At 39.2% G+C, this 26823-nt stretch overlaps 1 protein-coding gene across 2 annotated transcripts in view; it reads left to right on the top strand.

Moving 5' to 3' along the window:
- The window catches only part of LOC108427160 (protein unc-13 homolog A), an 84675-nt gene that overhangs the window by 15391 nt on the left and 42461 nt on the right, over positions 1-26823 (top strand). For both annotated transcript variants that reach the window (XM_017697120.2, XM_017697119.2), the window contains exons 2-9: positions 1659-1688; positions 1790-1889; positions 8318-8435; positions 11863-11986; positions 14550-14620; positions 15383-15437; positions 18554-18583; positions 20099-20306. In XM_017697120.2, coding sequence (XP_017552609.1) covers positions 1659-1688; positions 1790-1889; positions 8318-8435; positions 11863-11986; positions 14550-14620; positions 15383-15437; positions 18554-18583; positions 20099-20306 — 736 coding nt within the window. The remainder of the gene's footprint in view (positions 1-1658; positions 1689-1789; positions 1890-8317; positions 8436-11862; positions 11987-14549; positions 14621-15382; positions 15438-18553; positions 18584-20098; positions 20307-26823) is intronic.

The following is a 26823-nucleotide window of genomic DNA, read 5'->3' as shown; positions in this document are numbered from 1 at the left end:
AAAGAGTCCACATACTTTTAGCAGTATATTACATTTCATACTGGCGCTGTCATATTAAATCCTCATCAGTTTTTTATTTTCTTTGTTGCACAATTTGAAAACACCATCTGCCATTCACATTGTGAGAAAAGGTCATTATGAATGAACCAATAGAAATGGTCTAAAATGGCATGGAATGAAATCATAGTTAGGATGTTAGGAATGCTTTTTCCTTTGTCTCTGAAGTCACCAAAAACACTGATGTTCACACATTTGTTCAGACATTTAGGTGCTTTTTATGCCCAGACTTACAGAATGCCCTGAATTTTTGGAGCTTTTCCTGACACTTGCACTAAAACACACTGCTCTGTCCTGCTCATGTCCAGCATTAACACAAGCCACAGGGATTTGGACATGAGACGTGATCAAGGATCAGTTAAACTCCCAGTTCTTACTCAATTCCTGCTAAGACATGGCTCTCTGTTTTCAGTATAACTGTGTCTCTGTATGTGCTGTATGTACTAGATGAACTCTCACAGAATAAAGTTGCGCTATGTATGATTTTATGTTAAAATTAAGTAGCATTATTGAGTTATGAGGACAAATATGGTGCATGTGCACTGTTACGGGTAGCTCTGTAAAGTCTGAAATCATCATTTAAAAGTCAGAGCTGTGGCGTCGGACTTTGCAAAGTATTTCAGTCCATGTCATACATCTTTACATACTAGCGTAATACACATAGGCACAAAAAGAAGATCCAGATCGATGTTTAGGTCTTAAGTCCAAAATCAACATTATACTGATGACAATATTACATAATTCACTCACATCCTTGGTACACACACCCTTCACCAAGTTTTGAGTTCTCTTAGAATATTCTTCCAACTCACTCCCAATCATCAAATTCATCCTCTTGGGGAAGGGTTTCGAAGCACAAAAAACATTACAGACAATTCTTCTCAAATATAAATTTCCACCAGAGAAGTCTCCTAATCCCCAAACTATGTTATAGTGTTGGTTTAAGTATTAGGGACACAAGTTAACACCACTCTGCATTTGTAAACAAAAACATTTTTTTTTTTTCTGCACAATTTAATCATTATGATTGAGAGTAGTTTGATGTGAAGTGGTGCATTATAGAAAAACACACTGAAGGATTTCTTTGCAGTGGTGGTGTTGAGAACCAGGGCTCTTGATATATACAATGCAAATACAGTCTTTTAATGTACTGTCCAAACTACCAGTGTATCTACACGTCTTCTGATTTTTTATATGTAGTGCTGATAGTGGTAAGATATTGTGAAATCTGAAATAATAAGCTACAATTTTTTTTCTGCCATTTTTCTCCCATTTCCACCATGAATGTATTTTTTCTATGTTTTAGGCCAAAACATAACAACCTTTAGTCAAAAACAGTAGTAAAACAATGTATCAAGTATGTCAGGCAATGTATTTGTAACAGTTTTGTTTAATAACTTTATGTGAGGTAGCTTTAGAGGCTTTGGATGTCTGGTTCCTATCACCACCACAGTATATTCTGACTTTAAAATCAAAATCTAACAAGCTTTGTTTTATTACTGTCAATAAAGCATGCATTTAAAGGGTAAGTGTGAGCATGAAGAGCCTGAAAGGTATAACAGTTTTGTTTTCTGTCTTCTTTCTTTTCTTTTTTTCTGCAGTGAAGAAAGCCAAGCTCGACGGACCCCAAGGTGAGACTGAAGAAAAACCTCAAGAGCCACCACCATTCCTTTTACAGTCATTCCACACTGTGTATGTGTTTGTGACCTCCTGTTGTTACTCTCACCTGCAGAGAAGTTCAACACATATGTGAGTCTGAAGGTGCAGAATGTTAAAAGCACGACAATCGCAGTGCGGGGCAATCAGCCCAGCTGGGAGCAAGATTTCATGTTGTGAGTATATCTCTCTCTATTTATCTCTCTTTCTCTCCCTCTTTTCCTCTTTCCCTCTCCCCTTTCTATTTTTCCATCTGTCTTTTCTAGCCCTCTCTATTGCTTTCTCTTCCTCTCTTTCTATGGCTCTGTCCTTCCTCTTCTCTCTCACTCTGTCTCTCCTTCTCTCTGTCTGTCTCACTCTGCTCTTTCTCTCTCTCTCTGTTCTTCTTTTTTTGCTTTCTTTCTTTTTCTGCTCCCTTTTTCTGCTCCCTACCTTTTTCTCTCTCTGTCTGCCTCTCTCTTCCTTCCATCTCTGTCCTTTTCTCTGTTGCTTTCTTCCCCCTTTTCTGCCTTTCTCTTCCCTTTCTTTGTCTTTCTGCAACCCTCTCTCTTTCTCTCATTCTTTTCTCCAGTCTCTCTCGTTCTCTCAATTTCCCCCATTATTATGTTTTCTCTTTCATCCCCTCACTTTTTCTCCACTGCTTTTTCTTTACTCATTCTCTTCCCTTTCTTTACCTCTGGACATCCCTCTCTCCTCTTTCCCTCTGTCTCTCTTTATCTCTGCTTTCCCTTTCTCTCTCTTTCTTGCTCTTGCCCTCTCTCTCCCCCCTCTCTTGCAGTGTTTGTTTTCCACATGCTTTGTCATATTGCAATTTAATGTAATTCCATAAAAGAAATATGCGCTCGCAGACGGCTGTGTTATCAGGCCGGATAAACCTCAAATGCTAATTCCTCATTAAACATCAAAGCTGTATTTCAAAGCTTCAACAAGTTTGTTGTTTCTCGCTTTCTGTTAATTTAATAATCTTTGTTAACATGAATAAATTTTGTTAGTTACATTACAGCCAGGCCAATGAGCTGTAACGTAGTTAATGAGTGAAACGAACATTTCGATCCAAATAAACAAAAAGGATAATAAGAGTGAAAAGTAAAGTACAGACATGAGTTCCTCAGGGGTGTTTAAGCTACTCTGCCCATTCATGTTCTCTCTCTTTCTCTCTCTTTATCTCTGTCTACCTTTGTTCTTTCGCTCTGTCTCCCTCTTCTCACCTCATTTTGTCTCTTACCTGTCACCCATTGTCTCCTCATTTTCTCCTCTCCTCTTCCTTCAATCATCTTCTGTTCTCTCTCTTCCCTCCCTCTTCCTGTCTTCCCTCAGTCTCTTTGTCCTCTGTGCCCTTTGCTCTTGCTCCCCTTCCTTTCCATCTCAACTTGAGTTTGAGCTTTAATTTGTCTTCATTACATTCTAACTGTATTGTCCACACTGGCTAACTCAGACACTCTCACTAGCACCCACTCCACACTGGCCAGGTCACATGACTTCTCCAGGCTCTGCATTCATACACAGGGCAGATGTCCAGATGTCCAGAGCATATGCTGACATTGTAAATTAACTTGGTGAATGTTATTCTCACTTTCACAAGTGCTAAGTACAGTACAAATGGCTTTACACTTAAACTGACATATCATCATTCAGAAGTTTGGAATCATGTCATATTAATGATTGCTGTTATTTTGTTCAATAATAGTGTATACAGTGTAGAGCAGAGGTCTCCAACCCTGGTCCTATAGAGCTACCTTCCTGCAGATCCTAGTTCCAGTCATAGTCTACCACACCTGCTCCAGCTAATCTACCTCTTCCCAAGTCCCTGAGTGGCTGGATCCGATGTATTAGAGTTAAGTAAGGGGCAGTGCAGCATATTGGATACAGGTTGGGAGTAAACTCTGCAGGACAGCTCTTCAGGACCAGGGTTCGAGACGACTGGTGTAAAATATATGTACTAGGCAACAAAAGGTATTTTAATGTCTTTTATTTAACATTGTGTTTTAGGAATGAGAAGGTTATGAAGTTATTATTAATGTAGATACTGTAATTATCTATTTATTGTCTTGTCTGTGTCTTGCCACATTATTTACCTTGAGTTTTGATCACCACTCTAAAAATAAAAGACGTTCTAGTAGTTAAAGGTGCCATATAATTGAAAATCTAAATTTTTAAATAAAAGTAACAGCATAAACATTGTTACAATTTCTCTCTTCAGTTCATACAGTCCATACAGGAAACTAAGTGGCAAAAACAGCTTCTTTTGAATTTACTGTTGTGATGTCACAAAAATCAGTGTGCTCATATATTCAACATGCAGCAGTTTGGCTACGGCCATTCATGTTGAAGTTATCAGTGTTTCAGCCTGGACTGCTTTTTGAATGAGACACAACATAGGGCAACTAGTCAGAACAGAGATTATTTACAAGTACAGTTGTGTGCAAAAGTGCAAAAGTTTGCGCACCCCATGCTGAATTACAGGCTTTTGTTGATTTTATGAATGAAAATAAGTTACTGGGGAAAAAAGTCTGGCTCCATTGACTGACATTAAAAGTAAATTAAAGTGATTCATCACTTCAGAGAACATATCTCCACTGCTCTAGAGTCCAGTGGTGGCTCTTTTCAACACTGCATTTGACACTTTGCGTTGTGCTTCGTGATGTAAGACTTGGATGCAGCTGCTCAGCCATGGGAACTCATTCCATGAAGCTCTCTATGCTGTTCTTGAGGTAATCTGAAGGCCACATAAAGTTTGGAGGTCTGTAGCAATTGACTCTGCAGAAAGTTGGCGACCTCTGCGCATCCGCTGACCCAGCTCTGTCATTTGACATGGCCTTCCGCTTCATGGCTGAGTTGCTGTCGTTCCCAGTTGCTTCCACTTTGTTATAATACCACTGACAGTTGACTGTGGAATATTTAGTAGTGAGGAAATTTCACGACTGGACTTGTTGCACAGGTATTATCCTATCACAGGGCCATGCTGGAATTCACTGAGCTCCTGAGAGTGACCCATTCTTTTATAAATGTTTGTAGATTATAGAAGCAGTCTGCAGGCCTAGGTGCTTGGTTTTATATGCCATTGGCCATAGAAGTGAGTAGAACACAATGAGTTGGATGGGTGACTGAATACTTTTGGAAACAAAGTATAAACACAGCCAGGAATCTGAATGAAGTGGTAGACCACATAAAATGACAATCACTACAGACTTGCAAACTTCACTTTAGAATTGAACAGTTACTGTGGCTTTAGGACTCATATAGTCAGTTTGAACATCCCCTGTCAAATGACGTTTTCCATCCATCCATCCATCCATCCATTTTCTAAGCCGCTTCTCCGTCAGGGTCGCGGGGGGATGCTGGAGCCTATCCCAGCAGTCTTTGGGCGAAAGGCAGGATACACCCTGGACAGGTCGCCAGTCCATCGCAGGGCAGACAGACAGACACAGACAGTCACTCACACACTCACACCTAGGGGCAATTTAGCATGTCCAATTGGCCTGACTTTAGCCTGGCATGTCTTTGGACTGTGGGAGGAAACCGGAGAACCCGGAGGAAACCCACGCAGACACGGGGAGAACATGCAAACTCCACACAGAGAGGACCCTGGCCGCCCGGCCGGGGAATCGAACCCAGGCCCTCCTCGCTGTGAGGCGACATCGCTACCCACCACGCCACCGTGCCGCCCAAATGACGTTTTGTTGATTGAAAATATATTAACAAATACTCTACAGGGAAATTGTATATTTGCAAACATATTTTCAATCAACAGAACATGTCGTTTGACAGAGGATGTTCAAACAGTGTAGTAAATTGGCTTTTTAAATGTAATTTTACCTCTTGATGCTTTAGAATTATGGAATCATCTATAACTCCATGCATCTTTTTTGCCACATGTAAAATGTATTTGAAACCTATGAGTTTCATATTAGAAACAGTCACGTTATACACATATCTAGGACCTTTATTTTTATAATATTGAACACAATGATTGTAAACTTTTGATGTATCGGGTCAGTAGAGATGACTTAGTGAGTTTTTATATATTTCACATACAGAAAGTGACTCAGTTCCTCCACCCACAGCTACCCACTCTCCTGCTCTCTTTCATTCACACTCATGCATTATCTTCAACTTTAATCGCTCTCTCGCTCACACTTTCACCTCTCCCTCCCTTTCTCCTCCTCTTACCCATTTAATCATTCACTCACTCAGTCACGCTTCTTTCTCTCTCCATTCATTCATGTATCCACCTCTCTCTCTCTTCCTCTCAATCCTGTCTCTCTCATTTTCTCTTGGCAGTCCCCCTTCTCATTTTCCTTTATTTGCTTATCAGTGCTCCAGTTGAGTAGAATAAGCTGAGTGTGTGTGTAAGTGTGTGTGAGGCACACACTCATAGTTCAGAGCACTGAGATTTCACTGGTGTTACACTGCAGCTGTTATGTAACAAGGCTGTAAGCCCTTTATGCCATCATGTCAAATTCAGAGAATTTTGCCCCTTAGCAGAATAATACCCTAATATTTTGTTTAATATTTCACAGCATTCTGGATATTAATCTAATTTCATTTTCTGTTATACAGCTTTGTGTCATTCAACCACCCAAATGCAGTTGATCATACAAGACATGTTTGATGTCACAGTTTGCTTCTAAAGGCTGACCCAACTGCTTGGCATCATGCAGTTTGCATGTCTAAATCATCACACATTGGCTTCAAAATGTATCACGTTGTCACACATAGACTTGCTTATGTAGTTCCTAACACTGTATAACTTGCTCTCTGAACAAATGGACAAAAAAAATTCACAGCTGTTTTGAGTTAACCGAACATGAGGTCATTGGTTCCTAACTCCTATTCCCTCAAGTTTGAGTTGACTCAAAAAAGCTATAAATAAGTAGTCTTGACTTTTTTTTAGTGTAAAAACAGTAGCAGCCATATTCAAATCTGTTATCCATATTTTTATATTTCTGGTTCTTTAAACAAACTATTTTTTAAAGATAGCAAGAATCTTATGATTGATTTGTCGATGACTTTTAGCAGTCAAGAAAACATGCTTTTATCATGACAGAGGCAAAAGAACAAAAAGCAAAGCTAATCCCAAAATGTTATTTAAAGAAAAGTGCTAAAAATAAATATGGGCATTAAAAGGAAAGAGTCTGCTTTGAGAAAATATAAATATATTTATATAATATAAATATATTTTCTCAAGCAGACTCTTTCCTCTTAATGCCCATATCTAATTTTGGTCTCATTTTATTTGGATAGTCCACTATAGTCCCCTGTAGATTATCTACAGATGTTCAAATTGTTAACAAACTATCTGTTGACACTCAGTTGATTCTAAGCAGTGGTGAGGTTAGGGTTAGTATTTGGACCAGGATTATGGCAAGGACCAGGATGAGGGCTGGGTTTAAGTTTTGGGTTGAAGTTAAGGTTAGGGTTAGGATTAGAGCAGGTTTAGAGTTCAAGAAAATGATGGCCTGTTTAGTATATATTTAGGTGAATGTAACTTGAAAGTAAATTAAGTATCTACAAAGCATCTAAAGTGGACTCTACAAATAAAGTGTTACCCTATTTTTTATTTATTTATTATGGTAGCTGTCCTAGCATATCGTGTTAGGTTAATGTTAAAGCAGATGACACATGTCTCAGATCATTTGAGTGTTGTGTTAGCTGGTAACAGCTAGCTAGCTAAACTAAGTGTTAGTGTTAGCTTTTGTCCAGTGTTGTGAAGATACATAAACTACTGTATTGTGGATAATGTGGATAATTAGCTGCCCACAATACATGTCCATTGAGCATGGTCAGAGAGAGCATCCTGTTCTTCTGGCAGTGCTTTCCTATAGAGATTATACAAGCAGTTGAACACCTTTGTCAACAATGGGTGCACCTTAAAGTAGCTGAATTCAAGGGATGTATGGATACTTTTGGACATCCTACATCCTCTCCTTGTTTTCATCTCTCTTCAATACCAAGTTACACATCAAATTTTTTTTTCCATTTGTCCCATTGTAATCTGCCTCTGGCTCATTCTGCCTAGTGTTATCATTCTATCTGTCTTGCTCTTTTATTTTATTTCCTCTGTTTCTACACTGTTAGAAATAAAGGTTTTGTCCAAGTACATTTTTCATTCATCAAGGTACAAACAATGTAAATGTACCTCCAAGGTACACAGTGGTTTTAAGGTCCAACTGTGCACCTTAAATAAGTTTTTCCAGGTGAAAAGACATATTTGTACCATTCCATAACCGAATGTTTTAAAGCAGAACAACAAAATAAAAAGCCTGGAGACAAGGCGGGGTGTGTGGAATCAATACAACTTAGAAACTGTAATTTCAGTGGATTATGATAAAGTTATGTTCCCTGACTAAAGGTACTGAGATATACCCTTGATGATACCACCCCAGTGACAAGAGTGGTGCTGCCCCATTGACAGTTTCATACCTTTATTTCTGAGGGTGTACCTTTCTCTTTCTCTCCTTAATAAGAGCTTTGTTGTTGTATTCATCTGTGTTACCATTTTGCTTAGTTTAATTTAGCAGCAACATGCACAATGTTTAAAAAGAAAAAAAATCTATCTAAACAGCAAAAGCAATTCTCCCTCTTTCTATATCTCTCTCTCCAGTGAGATAAACAGGCTGGACCTGGGCCTGACTGTGGAGGTGTGGAATAAAGGTCTGATCTGGGACACCATGGTGGGCACCATCTGGATCCCCTTGCGGAGCATCCGCCAATCAAATGAGGTGGGTGTGTGTCTAGTGCCAGTGCTACTGCCACTTTACACTCACACTGTTCTCTAGAGTTAAAATACACTAACATACACTAATATTCCATGATTTAGACTAATATACATATTATTTGGGGGCATTGTTATGAAATATACTTATTCAGTTAGGTGTGTCCACACTTTTGACTGGTAATGTATATTTCTAGGCCATTACTTTAGAGATATTATTGTGCTCAGAATGTTTGGTTATATGTGGATCTAATTTTTATCAGAGATTCTGAGCCCTGGCTATAATGTTGATCTGCTAATCTTATTCATGATGTTATTGGTTTAAAGTTTTTTGGTTTGGCATACTGTTTTAAATGTACTATAAATAAATATTACTTCTAGTACTATAGCTCATAGTTCCCAGGATTGAGAGCATACGTGTTAAAGGAATAGTTTGGCAAAATATAATTTGCACGGTACCCCCCTCCCCCAAATTTCCAAATGTAGTTGATTGAACAAATTAACATGTATAAAGTTTATTTAGTTATATTTACTACTTATTTGTTTATTTACTTTTGTTATGGGTTTGTATGTGGGTGCGCACTCCGATTCCTCACTTTCATAACTACATAACTTACATTCATTTTATAGTAGTTTTCATTAGTAGCTTCTAAATGCTTAATCTTTAAATTAATAACAATAATAAAGCAAGATGTTAAAGGAGTTCAGCAAATACATATATATATATATATATATATATATATATATATATATATATATACACACACACACACACACACATACATACAGATACATATATATATAAAATACATCCAATATAAAAGGTGAAAGGAATAGAATAAATGAAGTCATTCAAAAGACAACCGATCATGTAAACAATTCTTGTCGTTTACAGAGATGGTGGAGTGTCCAGTCTGACAGCAACAGCTGATCAGCAAAACACCAAAATAACCATCCTCTGGCGTTTGGTGAAGTTACTTCATAGTAAGCCCAATGACTATGACTAAAATGTCATTCCAGCAGAGAGTAATGTGTTTGAGAATAGACTGTGATAAATATTGGATGTCAGTTCTCCTTGATGGAACTGCATGGGTGAGAGAGGGCCAAAATGTTTCAGTTGCAGATGGGAGTAGGACAAATGATTCTGCTTTTCTGTGGGAGCGGGATGAAATCTTGTGGGAACAGGTGGGAGTGGGACTGATAAAACAGTCCTGTGCAGACCTCGAGTTTTTAAGTCATTTCAAGGGGTTCCTGACACTATACAACATGATCTATAAAATGGACAAAAGATGTACAAATTAGCAGATCTATTAAAATACACAATCATAAAGACGAAATAAGCTTTCATTAGTTGTTAGCTACATGAGCCTTGTAGATCTAGTTTGAAACTTAAAAGCAAACTTTGTACAACTTACAAGTGTTGGCTGACTACATTTGGGTTAGCTTATGAGAGCACATAAAAGTTAGAATCCCTCCATTGTATTAACCACATACATTGAGAAAGACTTTGGTCTTTTCCTGTCCGTCACAAGCATGTCACGTCAGGTATTTGTGCACAGTCATAGTAGATGAAAACACTGGTTAATTAGCATTTTCTTTTACAACTTTTTGGGAATACAAAAGAGACTCAGACTGTAGACACACAGACATATACACAGCAGCTGCTGAGAGACAGTTATGTAAGCAAACGCTGGGCTCCTTTCAGGCAAACCTTTTGCTGAGTGGTCACCAGTTTGCAGCTTTTAAGTCTTGTTTTATAAATGACCCCAAGGCTTTTTCCCTTGCTTTCATAAGTTTGTATGAATGATGTATCACCTGCCCTCAATTATGAATGAGTGTTTTCCCTCTGATTCTATAAACATGTTTTTGCGTTTTCTGATCTGAAATAATAGGGACAAGAGTGAAAACTGTTGAAGTATGACAGGGTTACAGCAGTGGTGACAGTGGAGGGTAATATTTGGGTGTTTCCCAAGTTTTCATTTGGAGAAATTCCAGCTAGAGTAATTGTATTTCTGTGGCTACTTTATGAATGAATGGACATGTAGTGTGTTTAGTGTATTAATTCCTTAATTTTTTTAACCTTAGAATCCAAGACTTTTAATTGACATTTTGATATACCTTCAATTTACATTGCGTAATGATTTACGCTTACATTATGCTTCTATATATCAGATTGAAGTATTCTGACAGTGTTCTTTACTGACAGAAGTGGCAGAAAAGGAAGGCCCAAAAAACGACAGATACAGATTCAGTTGCTACAACGGACTGAAGCAGATATTTTGTGAATGGTGGTCTTTATTCTACATCGACTTAATACCTTTTAACATCACCTCAACTTTTCCCTAACCTGTCAATAACTCTAACACTGAACCCAAAATTTTAACCTTAACCCTGACTCTAACTTTAACTGTGATTCTAACCCTAGGGCTGTTGGGAATCAGCTGAGTTTCAATTGAGGGTTTGTTGACAATTATAACAATCTGTAGTGTTGACCTTAATGTCCAAGGTGTTTCCTGCCTTTCGCCCAACCATTGCTGGACAATTGCTGGGATAGGCTCCAGCAACCAACGCTGTTTTTTTCTAATGGCAGGCCTCAGAGATTGTAACAGACTGTAACATGTTTTTGAGTATACTGTAATTGGAAGGTTCAGGAGAGGAAAAACCTACTGTATTTTTAGTAATTGCCAACATGATCTGTGAATTGATTCCAGGATGACTCTGCAGTATGTAGTTTTTACTGTATGACACTAATAATTGTGCAGTGCTTGCTCTTCAAGAAGTGGCTGAACTCTTGACTTTCTCAGTAATGGTAGTCCTATTTCAGTTCATCTTGTGCTAATAACAAAATGTTTAATAATATAGCTGTGCTGTGTGTTGTTATTGTTATAGAGTGTGGCACTAATGTGTACATCCTGACCTTTCAGTCTGGGCTATCTATAATAATTTGGAGAAATTACAAAGATATTTCATCCCATATAAATCTTCGAGTCAGATGGCTTACAAATTACATTACCCCACATCAAAGTCATTGGCTGGAGGTTAGGGACCCAGCCCTTTGACCTGGAGGTTGCCGGTTTGATCCCCTTGGCTGACACTCCATGACTGAAGTGCCCTTGTGCAAGGCACCTAACCCTCATTTGCTCCCCGGGTGCCGTGGATAGGGCTGCCCACTGCTCCGGGCAACTGTGCTCACTGCCCCCTAGTGTGTGTTCACTAATGTGCATGTATGTGGGTGTTTCACTGCAAGGATGGGTTAAATGCAGAGGTCTAATTTCACAGTCTGCACACACAGTGACGAATGGTTGTTAATTCTAATCAAATATTGTTTAATATGTAATTATGTAGTTATGGGTAAGGAACTGGGGCCAAAAGTGGGGCAGTTGTTATCAAGAGGAGCAAGGAAGTCTAACATGGTTTTGTGTATGTTGTTACAGGAGGGTCCAGGGGAATGGTTGACACTGGACTCACAGGTAATCATGGCAGATAATGAAATCTGCGGCACCAAAGACCCAACATTCCACCGGGTGCTACTCGACACACGCTTCGAACTGCCACTGGGTAAGACTATTCATAATTGCAAGCCTAACCATACAAACTTATTCTCATACAGCTTGACACACTATATTTAATGAGCTTGTTTTCTTAATGTGACATTCATTAGAAACCTGCTCAGATTTTGCCATTTTTCTTTGCAAAACCTGCAAAACTGAAGGGCCATTTGACAAAGGTTCAGCATAGGGAATAACGCCGAAGCGCATGCATTTCATTCCCTTGTTGTGATGTCGGTACTCAACAGCACTTAAACCTTTCAGTAAAACCACGCTTTGGCTGAAAGATTTCTTTATGTGGTTGTACACAGCACTGTGCGAAAGTTTTAGGCTTCTAAGCAAATTTTTAAACAATTTACCTCAGCAGTGAGTTTATCACAATATACATTAGAATAAAGTCATATTCCTACTTCAGATAAACATAAAAACAATAAAAAGTAACAAGAATTTTTTGGGTCCATATTTCTCCTTGACACCTTCACAGCGACCACAGAGACTTGTTAATATCCTCAATTACATCATGAGCACAATTTAATGAAGCGCTGATTCGTTAAACCAGGAGTTGCTTTTTAACTACATATAATACTGGGCTTCCTCGAGGAGACGTTTGAAAATGGTTAAACAAACACACTAACATCCAGAAAATCACTGTTTATTTTTTATTTATATATATATATATATATATATATATATATATATATATATAGGGCTGTCAAATGTTTAAAAAATGTAATTGCGATTAATCTCAGAATTTCATATTGTGACGATTGGCCCCTCCCAGTCCTGTCCATGTGTTCGTGTTGTGTTTTGGTTTAGCCCATATGTGTTTGTTTTGATTTCCTAGTCCGGCCCCTTGTTTTGGTTACTCCGCCCCTGATCTCCACCTGTGTTTCCACCTGTCCCTCGTTTACCCTTATGTATTTAAGCCCCGTGTTTTCCCCTGTCTGGTTACTGCTCTTTGTTTGAACTGTTTGGATGTTTGATCGTGTTGATTGTTTATTGTGCGATTCTGGTTTGTCTGTCATGTCTACCCCAACGCCCATCCCCCCCTTTCAATCCGTGTTGGCTTAACAAACCTGGACTGTCTGGATTTGCCCTGAATAAAAGTCGCTTATCTCTGCATATGCGTCCACCTCCTCGCTCCCCGGCGTTACACATATAGTTAATCACGATTACTTGCATTTTTTTTTATCTGTGTAAATGTTATAGAAAATAAGGATTTTTAAGTGAAATGTTACAATTAAAAAGGTGAACACATTTTATGCTAAATGGACTTATGTTAAAAACTGCTGGGACAAGAGAAAACTGTAAGGGAGGATTATTCACTCACATACTAGGCAGTAATACTGAACCTACAAAACACAAAATTGGATTTGTAATAGATTAGGGAGCTGCAGTCTCAAATATAAGACATGTAGTCACATACTACTGTGTCTCAGTTCAGATATGTGTAACAAAAGAAATATATATATATATATATATATATATATATATATATATATATATATATATATATATATATATACTCCTTTAATATGGTGTCACAAACTTGTGATGTGGACTGCAATAGCTCTGAGTGTTTTTTTTTTACTTGAAAACACTGAAGCAGCAGTTTTGAAAGGTTCCAAAGCACACAACAGAAAACAGGACACCCTCAAAATGACAAAAATCTGTCCTGGAGCAATGGGTCATTGAAATATACAACCTGAGTGAGTGGTGAGATTCTGCAGGAAGTGGCAGACCTACTTTCTCAAACACCAAGCACAGCACAGTGCTATATCTGTTTACTTGGAAACTCATTCATTCTGTCTACAGCACAAACTTGTTTCTTGGCGAAAAAAAAAAAAAACAGTACTGACATAAGGTCACAGCAGGTGAAAAGCCATATTCCTCTTTTCATAAACAAGCATAGTGTTTATGTGGGTGTTTGTTTGTTTGTATCTGCCAGTGCCTGTGTGTGTTCACATGAACAGGTGAGCCTGTGTGTGTTTTTTGGCTGGCCCAAATCATTTGAATACTCAGGCATTTGTTCATTATGCGGTTCTCTGTTTGGTCATCCTCTAGTTCTTCATCAGTGCCCACAGGACACTGTTGCCTGGATATCCTTGGTTGGTGGACTATTCTCAGTCCAGCTGAGGTGTTTGAAAACTCTGGCAGTGTGGTGTGTCTGATCCACTCGTACCAGTGCAACACAAACTAACACATCAGCAAATGTCAGTGTCACTAAGAATGATCCACCACCCAAATAATACCTGCTCTGTGGTGACCATTGAAGAACAGGGTAAAAAGGGGGCTAACAAAATATACCTAGAAGTAGATGGACTAAGTCTGTAATTATAGAACTACAAAGTGCACCGATATAGAAGTGGAGCTGATAAAAGGGGCAATGAGTGTAAAAAAGGATTGATGATTTGGGTATATTGTATAATTATGCAATTATATTGTAATTATATAGTTATATATTATTATAAAAATACAATGTATCACTATGATAGTGTTTGAGGAGCGTATGAGTATATATGTGTGTATTTGCTGTGTAGCTGAACAGTGTGTGTTTGTGGCACTTGTGACAGATATCCCTGAGGAGGAAGCTCGATACTGGGCTAAGAAACTGGAGCAGCTGAATGCCATGAGGGACCAGGATGTAAGTCCAGGCTGATAGGGTGATTCCTCTCACACTTGTTTCTCTCTATTGTTCATTATTTTCCCTCTGCACTGAAGCCAAGCTCCATGTCTGAAATTTGCCTTTAAGACACCATTATACTTCCTTATGTATTGTGGCCCCATAACAGTAAAAGACCCTTTATATTTGTACTGTAGCAAAAAAGTCACTAAAGCTAGTGATGATGAAGTAATGAAGTAAGTAATACTTGGTAACCATTTCAGCTGGATTTGTCATACCTGATGAAATGAATGCCACCAAGATCCATGTTTCCACATGAACATGCAGTGTATGTGCTTCTTACAGTCTGACAGTTATGAATGACCTTCTGCAATTGGCTGAACTCCTGAAGTCTTGTTCCAATCCACGTCATGCTAATGAAATAACCTACTAATAGATACAGCCGTGTGGATTGTTGTTGCTGTTATTGAATGTGGAGTCTGTCATATGGACATCCAGGCTATCATCTTTCAGTGCCAGCTGTCTGTGATAATTTGTGGAAATTACACACATTTTCTTCCATGCAAATATGCAAGTCAAATCACTTACAAATTACATTACATAACCTGCTCTTGTAAAATTAATCCATCTTGAGTAGTGCTTAATATGCAAGTTATGCATTGAAGTGATTGAGGAACTGAAATATGGGCCAAGTACAGGCCTGTAGGATTTAAGGGATTAATTTATAGAGAGATTTATGGAGGGATTTTTGGACAAATTAATCACAAAATATTTCTGTCACAGTACTCATATCAGGAGGAGCAGGAGAGGCCTCTACCTGTTCCTGGGACACAGTGCTGTGAGTTACTCTTTTTTACATCTATATTACAACATCAAAGGCTATGTTAACATGTGGTTTCCTGCCTGTAGTATCAGTCATATCCATAGAGCCTCAATTGAATTCATAATCTTCAACAAGAATTTTTAGAGGTTCTGAGTTAGGACATTATATAACCTCAAACCATGTCTTGCGCAGTCTCCACCAGCATTATGAAAGCTTTCATGCAGTATAATGGTGTCATCTGAGCTGGGACCTAGAGGACCCCTGTCTTGGAAAAAAAATCCTAGATTGTTTTAAACAAAAAATTTAATCTAAATGTAAACATGGTTAGAGTTGCAAACTATGGTACTCTCTTCTCTATACAGTCCATATATGAAAGCTAGGCTACAAAACCTGCTCATTTTAAATTCATAATGGTTGTATTGTTACCACCATGCACACCACTGACTGAGCTTGCAGCAGTTCAAGCCCATTCATACTGAGGTGATACGGAGTGTTGTTCCTGCAGACAGCCTGTAGCAGAGTTTTTGTAGTGGAAGATGTGGAGAAAACAATTAAATGTTGTACTGTTTCCTTACTGTCAAGAAGGAAATGAAAGCCTTCCACCTGATCCAACATCCCTGAGGATTTCAGTTCAAGCATTATGGATTTTTGTTTTGTACATTTGGGTCTTGAATGCTTTTTGAACAACTCACAATACAGAGCAGGCAGTCAGAAGAGTGGTTTACATTATACAGCGCAAGAGCAAAACAGCCTGCAAGTTGTAAAGCGGTCATGTAAAAATGAATTAGGTTTGTTTTTGGAACATAAAGCAGCACAAACATTATAAGTTGAATATATTGAATATGAGCCCAAAACATTTTGAACATGAAGTCTTTCTGTGTTCTCCTTGAACAGTTACAGACAAGATTGAGGGCAGAGCTGTTAAAGAGTAATTTTCACTGTTCATCTGTGCTTTCTGTGCACTATAGTCATTGTAGATTATAGTTGGTTAGTCATTGTTTGATGATAGAGCAGTGTGTGAAGGAGAAATATGAATGACTGTCTGGCAGGTACCTCAGTAAGCTCAGTGAATGACTGGGACTCTTTACGAGTGTGTAACTGTTCCATAATCACACATACACATTCATATACACTCCCCAAGCAGTGCTGTCATTGCTCTCAGTGAGCTGTAATAGACTCTGTTGGCATGTCATTGACTGAAGCACGCAGCAGGATTTTTTTACTTTGGGTGTGGCAAACAGCAGGAATTTCTCATTGGCTGAGGCAAACAGCAGGAATTTCTCATTGGCTGAGGCAAACAGCAGGAGCTTTTTTCATTAGCTGAGGCAGACAGTGTGCTTTGTCATTGGCTAGCTGCTAGACCTTTTGTGTTACTCATAGGCCAGTGACGCATCGCCGAAGTCATGGCCTGTCTTCTGGGAAGAGTCATATAGTCTGACTTCACCCATTCTGCTCTTAGCTGAGTAAAGGAGACATTGTTCACCAGAGTCCAGAGTAGTGGTGACATAACAGTGACTTCACACTGGACGTCATTTCTCAAAGTCATTCAGGCTTGGGGTAGCATACACTAAAACTTTAAGATAAAAGGTGCCTTTATCGAAGAGCAGATAAGAGCAGTATGCAGCCTCCATTTTAAAGAGCCCATCCTCCTGCAGAATAACATATAGCTTTGTTCTGATTGGCTGCCCTGTGTGGTGTTTTGTTCACAGCAGTCTGGGGTGAAACACCTTGTATAACTTCAGCATGAATGGGTGGGAATATACTGCTGTAGGCTGAATAGGTATATATATATATATATATATATATATATATATATATATATATATATATAAGGAAGGGGATCATGCTCTGCTTCAGAATGTCACAGTACATGTTGGAATTCATGTTTCCCTCAATGAACTGCAGCTCCCCAGTGCCGGCAGCACTCATGCAGCCATGATGCTACCATGATGCTACCACAACCATACTTGACTGGGCAAGAGACAGTTGTCTTGGTACTCCTCACCAGGGCACCACCACACATGCTGGACACCAACTGAGCCAAACAAGTTTATCTTGGTCTCGTCAGACCACAGGACATGGTTCCAATAATCCATGTTCTTGGACTGCTTATCTTCAGCAAACTGTTTGTGGGCTTTCTTGTGTGTCAGTTTCAGAAGAGGCTTCCTTCTGGGATGACGGCCATGCAGACCAAGTTGATGCATTGTGTAACACTTGGGCTGAGAATTGACAGGCTGACCTTCCTCTTCTTCAACCTATGCAGCAACGCTGGCAGCTCTCATGCATCTATTTTTTGAAGCCAACCTCTGGATGTGACGCCGAACACATGGACTTCTTTGGTCGACCCTGACGAAGCCTGTTCCGAGTGGAACCTGTCCTGGAAAACCTTTGTATGACCTTGGTCACCATGCTACAGCTCAGTTTCAGGGTGTTAGCAATCTTCTTATAGCGTAGGCCATCTTTGTGGAGAGCAACAATTCTATTTCTCACATCCTCAGAGAGTTCTTTGCCATGAGGTGCCATGTTGAATATCCAGCCGCCAGTATTATGAATGACTGAATATATATGAGTTGTACCCCAAACATCAAATTTAACAGCCCTGCTCCCCATTCACACCTGGAACCTTGTAACTCTAACGAGTCACATGACACCAGGGAGGGATAATGACACAATTGGGCACAATTTGGACATGTTCACTATGAGGTGTACTCACTTGTGTTGGCAGCTATTTAGACATCAATGGCTGTGTATTGAGTTATTATATATATATATATATATATATATATATATATATATATATATATATATATATATATACACACTTTATTAGGTACACCTTGCTAGTAAAAGGTTGGACCCCCTACTGCCTTCAGAACTGACTTAATACTTCGAGGCATTTTTTCAACAAGGTGTTGGAAACATTCGTCAGATAAGTCAATGTTCCTGGTGTTCATCTTTGCTTCTTTCCTTTTGGGTGGTACACTATATGTCATGTATCCAGACACCCCCTTATAATTGCTGACATAGGTGCTAAATTGCACACAGTGAATGCAGGGGTTTGCTTACTAGTACTGTTCACTTCCTCTTCCACTTTCTTATACTAGACTTCTGTGCCCTTTGCTCTTTTACAGGTAATTGGAATCTATGGGGAGATCAACCAAGTGAGTTGTTTGCTACTGTCATTTTGAAGACACGCCTACACAATATGGACAAACTATTGTAATATGATTATTATATCTATTGTGTATGAATTATCTTAGAATACATTGTTTAATCCTGGATCCATTTAACTTGGTTAAAGGTTGCAGCTTTCTGGCAGGACATATGATCCTTTGTTGGACCACATGGTTGCCTGTAATTCATCAGAAGGCTCACAGATTATTCATCAGAAACATCTAATATGGGCCTGTGGTTTGTTAGAGTGCTTGCTTCCATATGGCAGCCTTTTGGTGATAATTTTGCTGACAGAAGATATTCCAGTGTTGTTCTGCACATGAAAATGAGAAAATGTAATGAGCTTTTTTATAATATTTTTCTCTAATGAGCTCGTCATCACATTTATTGTTGATAAATGGACACATAGCATCAGAAATATAACCTAATTAATTCAAGAATAAAAAAAAATCTTTTTCAGCAAACATTTAAAATAATGATCCTTTAGCATGGAAGATAGTAAATGGGCTTTTTTGTTTTATACCAATTTTTACTGACCTTCTGAGAAAATAAATAAAAAGTTTATATATAAAACATATATAAAACACAAATATATACATAAACACACACAGACACACACACACCACACACACACACACACACACACACACACACACATATATATATATATATATGCTTCCACTTGCTTTAATGTGACAGTCTTTCAACAGACTTTAAACAAAAAGTGGCTCACAAAAAGAGCAGTTATGGATCAGACTCTTACTGTGATACCCTTACATGCTCACTTCCTGCTGTGCAGATCAGCAGATGGGATTGCTGGCGGGTGCCCAGTTGGCCTGTTGGGTGATTTGTCATGCCACCCTCTTGCCTTTCCTTGGCCCCGCTCTCCAGTGCATAATGCTAATGAAGAGTTTAACTCGTGCTGGAACCGTGCTGGAAGCAGCCCCGTGCTCTGCTCTTCATCTATGAGTCACTTCTCAGAGTTTTCATTTTCTTCTTCCTTAAATGCTGCACCCCTGCAGCATTTAGTTCTTACCATAATCTCAAACTTTATTTTGGTGGATAGAATCCCTCCATTTCACATAACATAATCATAAGTAATCATTTTTGTCTTTGTCAGTTTGCAATCATACAATAGATTCCCACAAGCAATAATTTTAGCTTGTCAGAAAAGAACAGAAAACTTGTTATCTCAAAAACACATAGAAGCCAAAGGGCAGATGTTGAAGCAACTACAAGTAAATGGAAATTCATGAGAAATGTCCATGGTAACTAATATAGATGTGACTGACAGAGATTAGGTTGAAAAGTGCTAGAATGTTTCTTTATCCCCTTAAATAGCCAGGGCACACTTCTTAACTTCTATAACCTAAGAATAGCTCAGCCAGTTTGCTTTGATGTTCAAGTAGACACTGAATAATAATACTTAAGTAATAAGGTATGTCATAATCCTGGGATTTTAAAGGTTTAATCCCTTACAAATAGCTTCTGTCTGCCTCTAGATGAAGATCCGGACAGTGCGGTGGACGACCGGGACAGCGATTATCGCAGTGAGACCAGTAACAGTATCCCTCCGCCATTCTACTCAACCTCACAGCCCAATGCCTCAGTCCACCAGTACCCTATGAACCAGCACCGCACCACCCGCACCAACTACTCCCGCTCCGGCAACAGCTGCGACATCGACTATGACCACCACAGAGCAATCAGGTGTGTCTGTGTGAGCGCATCTCTTTGTGAGAAATCGTTAGTTTTGATAGAGTTTTTCCGAATCATTAAGGTTTTGAAGTCACATTCATTGACGTCCATAACAAAAAGATGTCGCAATTGTATACGACTTATTTCTCACTCTGAGCTTATTAAAGCAAACAGAGAATCTCTATCAAAAGTGCACATTGTAGACTATTAATTGACACCACTTTTGTGTTTGTAAGTAGAGAAGGAAATTATATTGTTACTGTTCTTTTCATCAAAACACAGCCCAGCCCATCAATACAGAATATAAAAGTATTTCATTAAGCAACTGTGTAATTATTATATAATTATATAATGTGAATCTAATATAGAACAAAATGATACATCTGCACTGCTAAGAGTTAACAGTAGGCCTCAAATGTAAGACAGAAGAGATGTAGTACAACACAATCAAATGTTTATGCTGTCGTGACGCACCTGATTGAACTCCTGAAGGCGTAATTAGATTTGAAATGAGTGTGTGGGAAAACAAAGAGCATTAAAGTGTGCAGTGTTTTGGCCCTTCAGGATAGGATTTCAGTAATTCAGGATTGCCATATAATACTGCACACAGCAGCTGGCAAAGCGTAACAGTGTCTGTGTACCACTCTCAGATCAGCTTTTCTCAAACGTGCTGCTTTGATTTGACTTGATTCAAATGTGTACATCAGTTCTACTTTAATGAAATACATTAAATCAACACAGGTCTTGCCAAAGGTAAGTAAAATGAACAACAATAATTACTCCAGTAAAAGTAGAAGTCCTCCCTTCAGACCTCCACTTGAGTAAAACTACAAAAGGATTTGCCTTCAAATGTACTTAAGTATCAAAAGTAAAAGTACTAAAAAATTAATTAACTTAATTCAACTTAGTTAGAAGATGAATTAAAACTTGCTTTAAACACAGGTTTACAAATGAGTTTTCCTTTACTGTATTGCATCTGTAGGTTTCTGTTCATAAACAGGCAAAAACAAATGTACTATAGGATGAAATAGTGTTTGTATAAATTCAGAAAAAAGACACGTCAGTCACAACTGCATATGTGTACATATTCTATATTGTGTCTGTTTACACAAAATTAGGTTAGTTCCATCATTTATGTTGGAATAGACACTGACATTGAACCTTGTGCTTGCACAGAGTCGTTATGTCCAACAGGTCAAAACGAGCTCAAAACAAAGTGCACGCTGTGCCCTGATTAGTGCGCTTCCTTCATGCTTCTTGTGTTTTGACATGTTACATTTTTACCCACATATAAACCAAAAGGAATTACATATTTCGCATAATGTAGTGGAGTAAAAAATAAGATATTTGACTTTGAAATGTAGTGGAGTTAAAGTAAAAAGTTGCCAAAAATGGAAAAACTTCAGTAAAGTAAAACTACTTAAGTACAGTAACGAATTACATTTACTTTGTTACTTTTCACCATTGGAATCAAGTAAATTCAAAGTAGCTAAAACTTTACAAGTGAACCCGAATTGTGATTTCAGTACTCAACAACTGGCAACTGGAACTCGTAACCAAGTCCTCGAGTACCTGTGCATGTCTCTAGTGCACCACTCTCTTGTCCTAAGGTGTGTTTCATGTTAAAGCCATTTTTGTTTTTTTGTTTTTTGTCCTCTGCTACTTCATAGATGGATGGATCTAGAGAAGGCATATGATAGGGTGCCAAGAGAGGAACTGTGGTACTGTATGAGGAAGTCAGGTGTAGCTGAAAAGTATGTTAGGGTGGTGCAGGACATGTATGAGGATAGTGAGACAGTGGTGAGGTGTGCAGTTGGAGTGACAAATGGTTTCAAGGTGAAGATAGGGTTACATCAGGGATCAGCTTTGAGCCCCTTCTTGTTTGCAATGGTGATGGAAAGGTTGACAGATGAGGTCAGGCAGGAGGCTCCATGGACCATGATGTTTGCAGATGACATTGTAATCTGTGGTGAGAGTAGAGAGCAAGTGGAAGAGAATCTGGAGAGGTGGAGGTTTGCACTGGAGAGGAGAGGAATGAAGGTCAGTAGAGACAAGACGGAATACATGTGTGTGAATGAGAGGGAGGCAGGTGGAAAGGTGAAGATGCAAGGCGTAGAGGTCGTAAAGGTGGATGACTTCAAATATCTTGGGTCAACCATCCAGAGCAATGGACAGTGTAGAAAAGAGGTGTAGAAGAGGGTGCAGGCAGGATGGAGTGGGTGGAGACGGATGTCAGGGCTGATGTGTGACAGAAGGATAGCAGCAAGAGTGAAAGGGAAGGTTTACAAGACAGTAGTGCGTCCTGCTTTGATGTATGGTTTGGAGACTGTGGCTCTGTCTAAAAGACAGGAGGCTGAGCTGGAGGTGGCGGAGATGAAGATGCTGAGATTTTCGTTGGGAGTGACAAGGATGGACAAGATTAGAAATTAGCAGATCAGAGGAACAGTGAAGGTGGAGCAGTTTGGAGATAAAGCCAGAGAGGCCAGGTTGAGATGGTTTGGACATGTGTTGAGGAGGAATAGTGGATATATTGGTCAGAGAATGTTGGAGATGGAGCTGCCAGGCAGAAGGAGAAGAGGTAGACCTCAGAGAAGGTTTATGGATGTAGTGAAGGTGGACATGGAGATGGTTGGTGTAAAAGTAGAGGAGGCAGTGGATAGGGCAAGATGGAGGCAGATGATCCGCTGTGGCGACCCCTAAAGGGAGCAGCCGAAAGAAGAAGAAGTAGTCCTCTGCTACTTCATGCATTATTCAGTAACCAGTCCAGTGGTCAATAGTGCAGAACACATCTGTCAGCAGCAACTGTGCACATGTGTATGTGGCTGTGTGTGTGAGAGGGGTGGGGTGAAATGCCTATGCAAGAGTGTGACTGCATATGGGTCAGATTGTTGTGTGTGTGTGTGTGTGCGTGTGTGTGTATGCGTGTGTGTGTGCATGCTTGTGTGTGCGTGTGTGCATGCGTGTGTGTGTGTGTGTGTGTGCGCATGCGTGTGTGTGCGTGTGTGTGTATGCGTGTGTGTGACGTGTTTTCTCTTTCTCTTCCTGGTATTTTAATAGGCTCATTCATCATGTCTGATCTGTGAGTCTTCTCTTTTTTCAGGGATACTTTTTTTTCTCTCTTTGTCCTCACCCGGGCACTTCTCTTCTCTTCTCTTCTCTTCTCTTCTCTTCTCTTCTCTTCTCTTCTCTTCTCTTCTCTTCTCTTCTCTTCTCATTCAGTCACTTTCCATTCTCTTCTTTTGGCATCTGTTCTCTTCTCTCCTCTTCTCTTCTCTTTCCTTCACATTCATTCTCTTTTCTTCTCTTCTCTTTCCTTCACATTCATTCTCTTCTCTTCTCTTCACAGTCAGTCACTTTCCATTCTCTTCTTTTGGCATCTGTTCTCTCCTCTTCTCTCCTCTTCTCTTCTTCTCTTTCCTTCACATTTATTCTCTTTTCTTCTCTTCTCTTTCCTTCACATTCATTCTCTTCTCCTCACAGTGAGTCACTTTCCATTCTCTTCCCTTCTCTTCTTCACATTCATTCTCTTTTCTTTTCTTCTCTTTCCCTCACAGTCATTCTCTTCTCTTCACATTATCTTCTCTTCTCTTTCCTTCACATTCATTCTCTTCTCTTCTCTTCTCTTCACATTCAGTCACTTTCCATTCTCTTCTTTTGGCATCTGTTCTCTTCTCTCCTCTTTTTTTCTCTTCCTTCCCTCACATTCATTCTCTTCTCTTCACATTATCTTCTCTTCTCTTCTCTTTCAGTCACTTTCCATTCTCTTCTTTTGGTATCTGTTCTCTCCTCTCCTCTCCTCTTCTATTCTCTTCTCCTCTCTTTTCTTCACATTATCTTCTCTTCTCTTCTCTTTCTTTCACATTCATTCACATTCTCTTCTCTTCTCTTCTCCCTTCTTTTCTTCACACTATCTTCTCTTCTCTGTCCTTGACATTCATACTTTCTCTTCTCTTCTCTTCTCTTCTCTTCTCTTCTCTTCTCTTCTCTTCTCTTCTCTTGGCATCTATTCTGTTCTCCTTCTCTTTCTTCTATTTCTTACCATCCAGCCATCCATTCTCTTCTCTTCTCTTCATTTTCTGACCTCTTTTTCATTCTCTTCTCTTTCCTTAACATCTGTTCTCACTTCTACTGTTTTCTCTTCTGTCCTCTTTCACATATTTTTCTCCCCTTATTGTTTCCTTTTTTTCTCCCCTTTTACTGCCAATTTTATTAGCTATTCTTTCCCTTTCTCTTCTCTTCTCCTCCTTTCTCTTCTCATCTTATCACATCTGTACTCTTCTCCCTCTTTCTCCTGTCTTCTCTTTCCTTTACCTCCATTCTATTCACTTCTCTTTTGCTTTATCTTCTTTTCTTCTCCCCTTATTCCTTCTCTCCTCATCCTTTTTTCTTTTTTCTTATTTTTTTCTCTTCTTTTAGTTTGTCATTTTACTATTTATTCTCTTCCTTTCTCTTTTCTTTTCTTTCCTTTCCAGAGAATGTTCATGCAAATGCAATTATTGTGTTTAAATAAACATGTTATAAGGGGTTTGTTATGATGATGGTGTAATGCATTGTTGAATAGCTTCTCTAAAAGCTTTCCCTTTTGAAATTGTCCGCCTACAGAATAGCACTTTGCCCCATGCTTTCAGTGCATTTCCTGGAAAAAGACTGCTGTTAGGTTTAAAAATACAGGACGGATCCTTAATAGGTGCTTCAGTCTAATAAGATATAAAAGTCCTGTGTTTTCCCAAGCAGAAGACTCTGGAGGTGTCCTCCATGTCATGGTAATGCATAAATAGCCGGTAGCAGAGTGAGGGCAAACAGAGATTGAGGTGTATGAGTGTGCGTGTGGGCTTGTTTGATGAGTCAACCTTGTTGTTCTTGACATTTTCCCACTTTAGTCATCCCACGGCTGCTAAAGATGCTCCATCTTTTTGATGGATGGTTCACTCTCTCTACTGCATTTGTTTTCTGTTTGGCTATATCAAATATAGCCTCACACCCTCATTCAATCTTTCTCCCTTTCTTTCTCTCTCTTTCTTTGTTTGTGTTTATGTTCTTCATTTTTTCATATACACTGTCACCTTCAACTGCTGAAACTGACTCAAGTGATGGCTCACATCACTGGCAGGAATCTAAAAGACTAGTTTAGCAACACAGTCAATTTAATAGATGTATTTAATACTGAGAAAATACTGAAAGAATTAAAGAAGCACAATTTAAAATTAGTAACCAGTAGTATCCTTTTTTACTTACAAAGGAGGTTATGTAATGAATTACATTTACATTCAGTTTACATTCTGTATCAATAGAACTATTCAAACAGAACGGTTTAGTCATTAATTACATCAAAAGACGAAAAGCGAAGATTGTTTTTTGTTTCTGCAATACAGGACTGTGCACTCAACAATAAGTTATGACCACTTCTAATTATGAACATCGTTGTGACATTGACTTAAGAGATGATTGCTCCACTTGTTTCAGTGAGCTAGGAGTGTCCTGACTGCAGCTTCCAAAAGTGAATGAAGTATTCATATTTTTAAAAAGTGGTACTTATATTACTAGATAAGTACTGTACTTAACCCATTAGAATATAGAACCATTGACCAACTGTGCTTGCACACAGAGAAATTTGACCACCACATTTAACCCATTCTTGAAGTGAAACACCCACACATATTAGACGGCAGGTGAGCACTCTTGCCCAAAGCAGCGGGCAGCCCTATCCATGGCACCCGGGGAAGAGTTGGGGGTTACGTGCTTTGCTCAAGAGTACTTCAGTCATGTCCTGTCAGCTCAGGGAATCAAACTGGCAACCTTCCGGTCAGAAGGCTGGTACCGTAACCTTTAGCCCACATCTCCCGCATGGCAGGCAAGAATTCTACCACTGCACCACCAATGCAAGGAGAACTGTAAGGGTTAGACCTGTGCTACCTGCTGCAGGCAGAGGGCGATGACAGCAAGGTGCTGTGCATCAATTAGACTAACTCAACGCACCTGGAAGCTTCCTTATATAAGGTGCTGACAAACACCAATGTTTGTCGCACCTTTGTAGAGGGGTGGCTGGTACAGTACTTAGTCCAAGAACAGAAAAGAACAGAAAAGAAGAGAAAAGAAAAGAACAGAGAAGAAAAGATCAGAAAAGAAAAGAAAAGAAAAGAAAAGAAAAGAAACAAAAACTGCTCCAAAACCACAAAGAGGGCTGAGAAGAGAGTAATTGCTCCCAAATTGCTCACCAAAGAAAAAACCAAGCCATACAAAAGGTGTTTGCTCTAAGAGCAAACAAGTGAAGGGAAGCATAAAGCTTTCCTCTCATAATCACGTCTTTTGTGTTCTCATTATCTTATTGTTTCCCATTCTACTCAGTCTTTGTTTGAGCACGTCGGTTGTGGCGTCGCCTTTGTTTGTCATTCCCGTGCTTTTTTTTCCCCAACTTCCTTGAGGTGCTTTGACCATCGCCACTTGCACACTCTAGTGGCACAGCGGTAGCGCTGTGGCCCGTCGACCCTAACAACAACGGTTTGAACATTGGTCCGGGCATCTGATTAGT

This window comes from Pygocentrus nattereri, chromosome 19 (genome assembly GCF_015220715.1).
Source record: "Pygocentrus nattereri isolate fPygNat1 chromosome 19, fPygNat1.pri, whole genome shotgun sequence".
Classification (NCBI taxonomy): Eukaryota; Metazoa; Chordata; class Actinopteri; order Characiformes; family Serrasalmidae; genus Pygocentrus; species Pygocentrus nattereri.
Note: the sequence above shows the minus strand (reverse complement) of the source record. Positions and strands in the feature narration are given on the sequence as shown.